The following is a 13,556-nucleotide window of genomic DNA, read 5'->3' as shown; positions in this document are numbered from 1 at the left end:
AGGTAAATTTTAAATGATATAAAAGAAATCTATGATATTTAAGGTCACACCGATACCTAACAGTGGTTTAAAATCTAATAATTAAATTCTGCTGACTAAATAAAGATTATATCAAATTGGTAAAGACATAAACGTATAAAAACTGTATTCTTTCTGGAAACAAACATAAGGACTAAGAAACTCAATACATTTTTTTCCCTTTTCAACAGAAGTTAGAAATACATTTTAAAAATTGAAGTGATAGGTATGATTTAAATACCTTATTAATTTGTATATTTCTTCCAGTATTTCAACTATACAATAATGATATGGAGAAAATTATGTGTTTCTATATTCTAATATACTTCATCCTCAGCAGACTTCATTACGTACATCTGCAGAACAGACATCACTTTTAAATGTTTGAACATAGAATTGCACAGGAGAAACACTGTTGATTGCTTTGTACATTTTTATTCAGGTAGTATTACAGATTTTTAATTTACCTTCCTGAGTTACACATGTAATATTCAATGTTTCACACATTTCTGTCATTTCAGAAAATAATACATGAAAGAACTCCCTATGTACACTTGTGAAAAAGTGCAATTTCCTATTTTTAAAAATTGCCTGCTAGTAAAGAACACTTACAACTCAACAACAAAAAGACAAAAACAATCCAAATGAAAGATGGACAAAGAACTTAGACATTTCTACAAAGAAGATAAACAAGTATCCAACAAGCACATGAAAAGGTGATCAATGCCATTAGTCATTGGAGAAATGCAAACCAAAACTACAATGAGATATCATTTCACACCCACTAGTATGGCCTTAAAGAGCAATTTTTTTTAAGGAAAAATTTTTTTAAAGGAAAACAAGTGTTGGTGGGAATGCAGAGAAATTGGAATTTTATACATTGTTGGTGGGAACATAAAGCTGTGCAGCCATTGTGGAAAAACAGTTTGGTGGTTCCTCAGTAAGTTAAATGTAAAATTACCATATGACCCAGCAATTATACTTCTAGATATATGCACAAAATAATTGAAAATTGGTGTTAAAAAAATAACCTATATGTGAATGTTCATAGCAGCTCTAGTCACAATAGGCAGAAGGTGGAATCAACCCAAATGCCCATCAATGGATGAATGGAAAACAAATTGTGATATATCCAGACAGTGGAATACTATTCAGCTACAAAAAACAATGCAGTACAGATATATACTACAAGGTGGATGAAGCCTGGAAACATGATGTTATGTATTGTATGGTTTCATTTATATCAAATAGAATAGTCTAATCCATAGAGACAGAAAGCAGATTGGTGGTTATTGTGAGCTAGGGGGAGTAAGGGGTTTAATGGGGAGTAACTGCTTAATGGGTATGGGGTTTTGGTTTGGGGTAGTAAAAATGTTCTGGAACTAGTAATGGTTGCCTAACATTGTGAACATACTTAATGACACTGAATTGTTCTTTATTTTCACCCACTTTAAAATGAATGTTAAATATTATGGTATGTGTATTTCACCACAATAAAAAGAAAGTTAAAAAAAATTGTCTACCCAGTTATAGATTCAGGGTATTATCCTTCTTTTGACTCAAATACGTATTATTTATCCATTGTGCATAAAAGTTTTCACTGCTTTTCAAAAGAATCTATAATGAGATGAAATGATGCACTTTTGAGTGAAAAACAGATAGCTATTAAAAATGCATTGATGTTGATTTTGTGCCGAACACGTGAATCTTAATCCCAGTGAAATCTTACATGCTATCGGACCTAATGCTGTATTTCACGCAACAGGTATGGAGTAAGGGTGGGGATCAGAGGCACAGGTTTTAGAGTTAAGTGGATTCATAGCCTAGCTTTTCAAATACCAGATGTGGGACTTCAGGCGAGGAACAACAATCTTCTGAGTCTGGCTGGTAGAATTGGAGTGTCTATCTCCCTGTGATGTAAGAACTGAGCAAGTACATATAGGAGAAGTGCTTAGCAATGGGCTGGGCCCACGTGAACGTCTGCTGTGGCGGCGCCTTGTGAAGCAGGCTTCGCGCGCTTTTCCTAACGCAATCCTTCTGTCAGTGGCGCGAGGCGCTCACTCAGCTCCGTGGAACGAGGCGCACTCGCCTCGCCGGCTGGGCTCCTGGCAGGGAGGGCGGCTTCCCAGGGCTGCCTGGGTTCGGCGCTGAGCCGCAATTCCGATTCGCTAGGGGAGCCCCGGTGACCTCCCCCGGCTCCGCCAGGCCCCGCAGGTCTGGCTTTTGGTGGCGCTGACCTGCGACTTCAGGGTGCATCTCCTCACGAAGGTGTCTTTATAATGACAAAGAAAGAGAACGTTATAGCCTATTGGAAGTTTATAAACAAAGTGATAGCCTGAAGGAAGATAAATGGGGGGGGGGGGGATGAGAGATAAGGAAAGCTGGTCTTGTTTCTTAACCACACTCCGAATTATTGATTTCGAGTGGTTCCCAGGACCCAACCTGTCCGGCCGCGTGGGTCGCGCTCGCTCCGGGGTCCGGCGGGCACACAAAGCTGCCGACGGGAACGCAAAGGGCGTCGTGACTCCCGCGGAACGAAAGGCAAGGGGCGCGCGCAGACCGCACTTCCAGGCGGAACCTGCCCGACGCTCCCAGCCCAGCGCTAGGCTTCCCGCAGCCCGGCCACAGTCAGCGGGGGGCAGCCGCGCGGAAAGCAGTTTCTCTTTACTGTGGAGTGTGGCGAGAACACAAGTGTGAAACTTACTCCCTGATCCTCCAGGAGCTTACAGCAGCGCCGGAGAGATTAGCCGCGGAGCTGACACTCCGGGGCGGTCAATGAAACATGACAGACGAGTTGGCCGGGGCCTTGCGGGCGAGGAATTCAGTGAGGGATCAGCTGGGGCTAGAGGCCTGTCCGGGAAGGCTTTCAGAGCGGAGGCGGCAGCTGGGCTGAAGTGTGTCGGACACGGCTTTGGAGGAGCGGGAAGCCATGGCGCTGGGGGCCGACGGCTCCGAGGGCACGCAGGGGGGGAGGGGCGGCCCAGCCGCTCGGGGCACGGCGCGTGCGCAGCCCTACGCTCGCGCCCGGCGCGCCGCCCGCGGGAAGCCGGCCAGGACCCGCGGGCGCGAGACCCCGCGATCCAAGGCGGGAAAAGGCTCGCGCATGCGTACTTCGGAGCTCCGCCGGGATGGGGAAGGGGAGGTGGAGTTTCCAAGAGGGAACTTGACCCGTTAGCAGCCGAGGCCATGACGGCGCGCTCGCCTCCCTCACCACCCCCTCCGCCCCCAGCGCGACTTTCCGAGCCCAGGTCCTCACGTGTTGGGCGGGAAGCTGCGGTACACGCCGCGAGCAGCGAGGCCTGGGGTCTGGCGGGGGCGGCGCGGGAGGGCGTTGTGGACAAAAGCGATATATCCTGGCGGGGTGGAGAAGGGTCAGGGGGCCGGCGAGGGCCAGCGGGGACAGCTCCGGCTCAGGCTCCCCTCCTCAGCGCGCCCATGGGGTCCGAACGGCTAGAGGGCATCTCGGTAGAGGAGGCAATGGTGACCCGGACGCAGCTGCTGGAGGAAGAGCTGAGCAGCCTAAAGGAGGAGCTGGCCCTGTGTCAGGTATCGAGGACTCGTGTCGCCGGCCTTTCCCCTCCATAGCGGGGCCGGGGCCCGTGGGGAGGTGCGACCCTCTTCCTCTGCCTTCGGTGCGTAGCCGCGCGGGTTGGGGACGCGCCCAGCCCCGCCCGGCGGCGCTCCCCCGGGCTCCCACCGCCGCTGGCCGGCGCCCGGGTGCCGGACCGCGGGCTGCAGCCCCCGCTGGACGCCCGCCCGGCAGAGCTCCCCGGGCTTGGTTTTCTTCCCTGGGGTAGCACCGGAACGGGCCGTCGCACCCCCTCCCCCCGCCCAAATTCTGCGTCGTAGCGGTGGTGGTACTTGGTGCAGCAGGAGCGGAGTGCGTTGCACGAGCTGAACTGTGGAACAGGACAGTTTTAAACACTTACTAAAATAAAATCCACCGATGAAGGAGCCTGTTTTTAATGTTCAGATCCACACCTGCCCTTGTTAGTAAGTCAACCTAAGTCAAACTTAAGTTGTAAACACAGACCAATAATTTTTAGGGAGTGTTGGGCCGGGAACTTTTAACACACAATAGATGATACTTGATACTTACTAACCAGCCATACTAATTCCGTAGTCCTTGAGTGAGCAATTTCATTTTCATGTCATTTACTAGATCAATTGCCTTAACATTACTTCCCTGTGATTTGTAGAGTTCGTGTATGCTAGAGATGGCTTGACAGTACTCATGTTCAGAGAGATTTGATTTCCCTTTAGTTTTTTAAAAACTTATCTTTATTGTTGAAAGTATTACAGATGTCCCCCCATTGACCCCCTCTACTTGGCTCCCACCCCCTCCTCAGGCCTTCCCACAATAATGTTCGTCCACGAGCTGTGCATATATGTGTATAAATTCATTGGTTAATCTCTTCCCGACCCCCTCCCCCCCTTCCCTCTTCTTTGGTTTTACCAGAATCTTTAGACAGGGTTGGGTGATTAGATGTTGGGGATTCACTCAATAATCTTCCCGTCACTGTCTTCAAGAAAGGGCCAATTAGGGTCTGCAAAACACCAGAGTATCTTTATGAGTAGTATCAGTTTAGATTAATAAAAATTCATGAAATTCATTCTCTCAGAGTTTGTTCTATTAGATTATTTTTGCTCCTTTCTTAGGTCCTTGCTGATTGAATCAAGGCTTTAAAAACAGGAAAATCTTTTAAAATTGAATATGCCTTTGCTTCAGCAAGTGGGTAGATATTTGGTGGCTGCTTCCTTTTTATTTTCCCATTTTCTATTCTTCAGTGATTAAGGACCAAAGAGATAAATAAAAGATACTAATGAACTAAAACATATGGTCATCTGCACACTTCACCCTTGGGTAGTTTAGAAGATGTGAAACCATTGCTTCATTGTAACCATTGTTACTTTGACAGGTTCTAAGGTACTATTTGCCTATATCTTCTACACTCTTTCCTTGGATCCCTCACTCTGTATTTCCCATAGCTATGCCCTTAATGACTAAGGAACTAAGATATTTACTTTTTATGAATGACCTGATAAAGAAAATCAGTTTGTTGGAAACAGCCCAATGACCCCCTCCCCCAAATCCATTCACTTTTATGTTCTTTAAAAATGTGGCTTCAAACATGGTATTGGCCTTTTCGACCTTGGAAGTATAATGGACTAGGAAGATGAATGAAGTATTCTAGGCAGATGTAAGAATAGAGATGGCCATAATTAGCCTAGAGCAATGGCACTTGAGAATTTTGTAGTATTGACACTGTTAGATGATCATACACATTCCAGTAATGTGAGACAAGATTGATCCTATCCCATACTGTAGAAATTCAATTAAACCATACTCCTGCTTTTGGGGAAACATGGGAAACAATGAACTCCAAATTGTTTTGTATAAAAAAGTATTTAAGTAATTGAACATTTATTTTTACATGTGTTTTTTACTTGTTCCTCCACTTATTCAGCTAGAAATTACACTACCCAAGAATACATAGTATTTAACCCTATATTTTTCAAACCTTCCCAAAACTGCACCCTAAAATAAAAATTTATTTTACATCTCAACCTAGTAAGTATACACATCATACAATACATATAATTTCAGAAAGAATATTTACTCTGTGTTATTAACTCTGAAATTTTCTTTAAAATTCTGTTATTTAAGAAAGTGCAACTCACAACCTAATAATGGGTCAAATGTACAGTTTGGGACAAAGAACTCTGCTAATTAGTCTCTGGTCATAAGTAGCAGCTTCATTTAGGTTAGTTGTTTTTTCCACATTTAACTTACCCATGTGGAATTTAGTCCATGTGGAACTTAATTATATGTACTTGGAGAAGTACAAAGTTTGAGTAATTCCATATACCACCCTCTCTATGGGAATGACTCAGAATAAGCGTGTGGTATTTCTCTCAATACAAGCACCTTATCCTGCTCTTTGTGATTGTATATTAAACTTTTTTCATATGGTCTCAGATTAGTAAGGAGCATACACGTAATGCTTACTTGAAGAAAATATGATTAATTACAACATGGGAGAAAAGCTGTCTGTATTGGGCTTACTGAGGATAGGATGTTAGCTTCCAAATGTAGCTTTTTCCTAAGGAATGTTGAACGATGCTCCTAAGGGTAATTTTAGATCCATGACACTTAGGCCTTGTTCGTTGATGTAGAACCTAACTTCACCATACTCTTAATTTTGATTATATATTTTAAGAATGTATTACCATTTGTGACAAAGGATGTTTGTGGGTATGTGTATGTGTACATTTATTACCCCTTTTAGAATATCAGATAAGAAAAAGTATGTGTAATATATATATAATAGGGTATCCCCCAAAATATATACATATACTTTGAATAGTTATAAAGGCACTGTTTATTATTTTAAAAGTTTTATCATTTTCAAAGTTGAGCTATCAGCTGTTCAAGTATGTATACATTTTGAGGGGAATATATATATATATTCAGATATGTGTACCTATATCACAAAGCTTATTTCCTTTTTTAGTAGCAGTCAAAAATGTTTACCTATAAGCTATAAACCAAGTTCAGGTAAAAATCATTTGAGGCATTTAAATGAAATATAAATTCATTATTCCAACTTTAATGATGAAACTAACTTTCATGAAGCATGTGATGTTGGAATTAAGAGTATATGACCTGAGAACTCAGCCAGTTACTTTTTTTTGGTTAGATATTTAGCTGTGTTGTAAACCTGTCCAGTCATTCACAAAGGAAAAAAAAAATTTGAGAACATGGTATATAATTAGAATCCTTATCATGGTTAGTATCTGTATTCTAGTAGGTAAATATTTTTGTACAATTTTCATAATAATAATTTGAGTGGCTACTTTGTGCTATACTTTGTAATTAAACTTCTTCCATTATTTTCCCTGAGTTCCGATGGGCAAATTTATTTGTTCAAATATAGGAAATAGGTTTCCTGTGTTTGTTGAATTCATTCCTCCAGTACAGGTAAAGTGGCGGCCTATTATGTTGCTAGACACTAAACTAGGTGCTGGGAGAATAGGTACCCAGTGAAAAAGATAATTTTGGTTGTCTGTATCTGTAAAGTGGATATTTATTTCCATGTTAGCTGATAAGTGAAAGTCAAAGCTAATCCACTCGTAAGATAATTTAGGCCCAAATCTTGTAGGATTTTGTCAGCTCATTCACAGGCTGAGTTTAATAAACTGTGAGAAGGAGTGAGATTTTTAAATTTAAATTATTTGATTCTGTGTAGAAGTTCTGTAGTAATAATAAATAATTTTATGAGTAATTTTTAAAGGTTTTTATTTTTAATTTTTTAAAAGAACATATTTAAGTGTTCAGTGGAAGGGAAAATATAGGAAAATATAAAGATAACGTTACTGACAATGGTTAGTTTCCTTGTTTTAATGTCAGGAATACTCTGGAAACTAGTTTTGTGTTTTGGGGGGGGGGGGCTTTATTTCTTTTTGTATATGAAATGTCTTTTTAATAACCAGAGTTAAAATCCAAATTGAAGATGATATAGCATTTAAATAACTGAGAAACTCACAAAACTAATACATAGAGTAGTCCCACAATCCATTCTTAGCATTTTATTGCTCACAAAAGAAAATTTTTTTAAAAATTATGTATCACTTATATATTTGAGTATTTTTAGGTAATGAAGAAAATCTGAATGCTGTTGCTGTCCATAAATAAAAGATAAATTAATAATTTAATTTTAAAGTAAAGAAATTTGGAAATTAGCAAGTTCTTCCCTAAATGACCTCTGGGTATAAACAGTAAACAATAGAGTGTTTTTTGAGAACTCTTCCTCTGAAGGAGGATTTTTTCTCTGGGCTCTATGATAAAAACAGCTTAAGGAGAATTTATCGTTCCTTTCTCTTTGTTGGGTATGAAAAGGAGATATGAAATAACCATTAACCATAATAACAACAAAAAGAAAAAGAGGAAAAAAGTATAAATTAAGGTGAAGAATTTTTTGATCATGTATTTACTGATTTCTTATTATGTCACTTTCACTGCTAGAGCTAAGTCCTTTATTAGGAAGTCATACTTATTTAAGCTGAAGTAACTCAGTTATTTTATAAGTGTTGAAAACCTTTTAAAAATTTTTTTACATTTTTATTTATGTTACCCTTTCTTGCTTAGTATTTTAGGTAGAAAAGTTGAGATGAAAATATATGTCAACCTTTGCTATTTTGTTTGGAAGCAAGCTATAAGATAAATTTATAGATAGCATTGGTTTCAAAAGATTTTTTAATGTCATCAACATACCTTTTAAAATTAGAGATATTAATTAGAGCACATAATGTTGTATTAGCTTACTTTTTCCAAATCTTCATTGCCTTTTGAGCAGGTTATGACATGTTTATGTATGGAGTGGGCAAAAGTAGGCTTACAGTTGTCCATATGGAAAATACTACAATAATGAATACATAATACAAGTTACCTGTGTTTCACGTACTTATAACTGCAAATCTACTTTTGCACACCCCTGTATTGACATTTCTTGTCTTTAACCCAAATGCTGAATTCTTACTTTTAAAGGGATAAAGTAAAACATGATGTATAAGATTTGTTAGGTAGTACTCTCTAGTACTCAAGCTGTCAAAAGTCTTTAACAAACAAAAAGAAAATAGGTCAAAGATTTGAGCATTAAAAAAAAAAGAAAAGTTAAAATTTTAGAAGTAAATATAGGTAAATGTATTTCTAATATTGGAGTAGAGAAGGCCTTCTAATTGGGACATAAAATCCACAAGCTATAATGGAAAAGATGGATAAATTTGAATATGTGAAATTAATAACTACCTTTTCTCCCCAAAGAATTCATCATAAAACTAAATAAGCAACAACATATTGGGGAAAAATATTGTAACACAATTGGTAGACATAAATCTAATTTTAAGATTTCCAACAATACTTATATTTTATTGGCAGAACATAGTTACAGAGCCCACAGACAAGGGAAGCAAGTCTTTTAATTGGGCAGCAAAGAGCCAAAATGTTTCCTGTTACTAACAGGAAGGGGAGAATGGATGATGGAGAGAGCTACAAATGGAGATATCTGCCACACAAGTAAACACCAACAAACAAATGTAGTATTTTTAAATGTGCTGTGAAAAAAAATAAACAGGGTAAGGGGATTACCAGAGACTTAACAGTTTTGGTTGCTATAAATATAATAGGGAAGTCTTTTTGAAGAGGTAACATTTAAGCAAAGAACTGAACTGAGGGAATAATCTGCATGAAGATCTGGTGGATAGCACATGTACAAAGGCTCTGGTACAGGTAGACAAGAAAGGCGGTGTGAACAAGGAGAAGAGTGATAGATGAGGTCCGACCAGGTGTGTATGCGGCCAGATAATGGGGAATCTTGTAGTCTTGGTAAAGAGTTTGGATTCTTTTCCTAATTAACAGGAACCAATTGGGGGATTTTGAATTGTAAGGAGGCTAGGGGACCATTGTGGAGAGCTTGGCAAGAGATGGACTTGACTGGATGAGAGTGATGGTGATGGAGAAGTTGAGAAGTGGTTAGAATTGGGATACATTTTGTAGGTAAGGCCAATAGGATTTACTGATGGTTTGGCTATGAAATGGGAGGAAAAGAGAGCAACCCATGTTAACTCCTAGGTTTTAGGGCTTTGAACAAATGAGTAGATGGTGTCATTTTCTGAGATACAGAGGTGCAGGTTTCTGAAAGGGTAGGAAATCAAACATTGTATTTTGGGTAAGTTAAATTTGGGATACCTGTTAGGCATTCAAGTGGAATTATCGAGCAGGCAGTTGGAGATTCAAGTCTGCATCTATGGGTAGAGGAGACAGCTAGAGAGAGAAATGTGGGGAGTTGATAAGTAAAACCATGGGATTAAATGAGGTCACCTAGGGCAGTGGTTCTATGCTGCGTGCATAGAATTACCTCAGAAGCTTTTAAAAAATACTTGAACCTTACCAGAAACGAATTAAATCAGAATCTCTAGATCATCACTATTTAAAAACAACAACTCCCCCAAAGTGATTCCTAACAGTCAACCAGTGTTGAGAACAACTGACCTAAGCCATATGGACTGAAACTGTTCATTGTCCATTTGGATTTGGCTATATAGAGGACCTTGAAAATTATTTTAGCATAATAGTGGGAAGGGAAATCTGACTGGAGGAGGTTATAGAGTGAATGGGTGTTAAAGAAGTGGAGACTGTTTATAAGTAGCTCTTTCAAGGAATTTTGCTGAAAAGGGAGCTGAAAAGGGAGCAATAGCTAGAGGGCTATTTCCATTTAGAGCAAATTTACCTTGATATTCTCAGCATTTCATTGTTTATACCTTAAAATGTGAAGGGTAGAAGTAGTAAAAGTGAATGTGGGTTATCAGTATAAAACTTTTTAAAATAAAGCTTTCCTGCTATATTTTTTAAGAATCTGTTTTATAGTTATTGTGCTGGTGATAAAATAATTTTGTTTTTTCATTTTTTAATTTGAGGCAGTGTATCGTCTTCTCTGTTAGAGCTACAAAGCAATCCGTTTAAAATGTCTTTTGTTTCTCTAAGGCTGATAAAGAATTTGTATGGTCTTTGTGGAAACGTCTCCAGGTGACAAACCCAGATGTCACACAAGCAGTCAGTTTGATTGTGGAAAGGTAAGCTCTCAAGTTATTTCTTCATGAATATTTGGTTTGTTGAATTTGTTTCTCTTCGCTGTGAAAATTAAAATGTGGTGCTAATCCCCTAAAGCAGTAATTTTTCAACCTTTTTAATCTCATGGCACGTATAAACTAATTACTAAAATTCTGTGGCACATCAAAAAATATATTGTTTGCCAATCTGACAAAAAATAGACATAACTTTGATTCATTCACACTGGACGGCTATTGTGTTGGCTGATGTCATTTTTTTATTTGACAATCTAAGGGAAAATAGGTCAGTGCCTCAGGTATTGCATGTTTTCAAAATTCTTGCAGTACACCAGTTGGAAATCACTGCCCTAAATAGATGCGTTTGATTTCCAAATGAATGTGGAACATGATAAAATTATTGGATTTATTTCAAGGGATGCCAATTCACCTGATAGTATAGGTAAATAAGCCATAACTCCTGCTCATTTTCTGACATATTTGGGAAGTTTGTAGGTAGAGGTAAAACTGTGACTTAGACATTGTGTGTGTGTGTTGAGCTGTTACAGCTCAACTTTAAAAATTGGAGAAGTCCCTGTTGTTTGGCTTCTTACTCTTGAGATTGCCCTTGTTGGCAACTTCCTAGACAAGGCTTAGTATTCCCCTATGATAACTGCAGTATTTACTTGAAAACCTGGGATGACATCGCCAGAGTAGAGGAAGTGTTCTGGAATAGTTTGAGGGATTTCACTTAACACTGTATTATCCTGTGCCAGATGCCCTGTCATTTAACTATAGATTGTTAGGCTTCTCCTTGAAACAGGGGAGTGATGGTAGGTACTCCGTTTCAAACATTTGGTATAGAGTAGTCCTTTGACACTTAGCAGAACAATTAAAACACTTGCGTTCCTATTAAATGAATTTCATTACATTTCCTAAGTGAGAAGCTAAGCATTTGGATGCATTTTCCTTTTTCTTTATTGGAATGATGATTATGTAACCTGAATATTACTTTTCTTAACTTGAACTGGATTCACATTTGGAGTCTCTTGCCCTGGGATCATTCTGATATTGCTGGAATTTGACTTCGTATTTTTAATTTTATTTATATTTTTATTGATTTCACAGAGAGAGGAAGGGAGAGCGAGAGAGAGATAGAAACATCAATGATGAGAGTCTTTGATTGGCTGCTTCCTGCATGCCCCAGGCTGGGGATCAAGCCAGCAGCCTGGGCATGTGCCCTGACTAGGAATTGAACTGCGATCTCCTAGATCATAGGTTGATGCTCAACCCCTGAGCCATGCACAGTCCAGGCAGGAATTTGACTTTTTAAAATCTGTGATATATTCCTATGTTTAATTTTACTATCCTTGATTACTGTGAGCTCTTAAAAACAGCATAATCAGTTTCTCCTCATGTTGCTTGTATGTCTAATTCGTCAATCAGTTTTTCCCTTTTGATAATCAGAATTAAGTCTTTGGTTGACTTGCCCTTGTAACTTCCTCAGTCATCCCTGAGATAAAATGTGATCACTCTACCCACTGTATTTTAGAAGAGTAAGCCTTCTAGAAGATATATTCTTGGTACTTCAGTTGCCATTTCTGTGATTCTTTCTTTATTCTCATTTTTATTTGTATGTACAGGGTGTCCCAAAAAAATGTATACACACTTTAAGAGCTGATAGCTAAACTTTGAAAATGAAATGTATTTTGATAAACACTGCCTTTATAATTATTTAAAGAGTATGTATATTTTTTGGGACACCCTATATTTTTAAATTTGCTAATTTGTTATATTTTCTAACTTTCTAAAGCTATCTTTAATTTTCACTTTACTTTTGGTTGTGACAGAAGCAAATATTAAAATATTGTTAGGTAATTGTTTTCATCCTTTGAGATTTCTATTTTCATATTCTGCTATATATGTGATATTTAATTATATAAAGATGTATATATATAAACACAATTTATAAATAAATATATATTGGGAGTGGGTACTCAAAAGTCTTCTGCTGATAAGATATGTAATGGAAAATTTTGGAATTACTGTTATGGTAATGATTCTCAAAATTAACAGCAGTGATTCACTAATATGAACAAGATATACTTGGAGAATTTGCCTAAATATAGATCTCTGAGACTTTCTCCTGATCTACTGAATCTCTAGGGATGAGATGTAGATGTTTTTAAAAATAAGCTTTCCAAGTAATTCTATTGTTGTAGTTAATAGATCACAGTATGAGATATTGGAATGTGAATTGACTTTTGAAATTGGGAACCTGTAAATGGCATTTATAATTTTATAATTATGTAAATATTTACTTCCTAAAGAACCATGCATTATGCTTGGACCTGTTGAGAAGAGAAAATGTGCCATTCAATCTATATCTATGAAAAAAATATTCTCAATATCAAATACACTATATTTTTGTATAGTCCATCAATTACCTGAACTATGCTACACTTAAGTCTGTGTAATATTTGTGCCTTGGTTTTCCTGGAAAACATATTTTTACCCCTGGAATTTCTAATTGCCCTTCTTTTCTGCTTTTCTTATCATAAAGAATATCCTTGTTCAGGCATTTGTATAATGGCAGAAGACATTCTTCCCTAGGCCCTTTGACTTATGAATTTGGACCAGTTTCTTTCTAAACCTACTGATAACTGTCAAGCGAATTGATAGGTGGTAACTGACTGAACAAAATGGAAAATGTTGAAATCCATAATACCTAAAATAGTCTTAGGAATAGATGACAAAAATGACCTCTGATGACCGAGTGAGGCATGATGCTAAAAAATATAAAGATTGAATTAAAGTCTATATGATGAGCATGTAGACTCCCAATACTCCTTCCATCAAGGCAGGATGCAAAAGTTTTATTCTCTTGAGAAATTGAAATAAGTAGTCTCTGGTCTTAGGGATAACAGACATAT

At 38.4% G+C, this 13,556-nt stretch overlaps 1 protein-coding gene across 3 annotated transcripts in view; it reads left to right on the top strand.

Annotated features, from left to right (window-relative positions):
* The first annotated feature begins 3,189 nt into the window (after positions 1-3,189).
* Positions 3,190-13,556, top strand: part of CNTLN (centlein) — a 188,552-nt gene continuing 178,185 nt past the window's right edge. For all 3 annotated transcript variants that reach the window (XM_087822644.1, XM_087822643.1, XM_016214503.2), the window contains exons 1-2: positions 3,190-3,564; positions 10,562-10,650. In XM_087822644.1, coding sequence (XP_087678770.1) covers positions 3,205-3,564; positions 10,562-10,650 — 449 coding nt within the window. In that variant the 5' untranslated portion in view covers positions 3,190-3,204. The remainder of the gene's footprint in view (positions 3,565-10,561; positions 10,651-13,556) is intronic.

This window comes from Miniopterus natalensis, chromosome 12, assembly GCF_054644295.1.
Source record: "Miniopterus natalensis isolate mMinNat1 chromosome 12, mMinNat1.hap1, whole genome shotgun sequence".
Classification (NCBI taxonomy): domain Eukaryota; kingdom Metazoa; phylum Chordata; class Mammalia; order Chiroptera; family Miniopteridae; genus Miniopterus; species Miniopterus natalensis.
The sequence above is the reverse complement of the archived record's forward strand: the minus strand, read 5'-3'. Positions and strand labels throughout refer to the sequence as shown.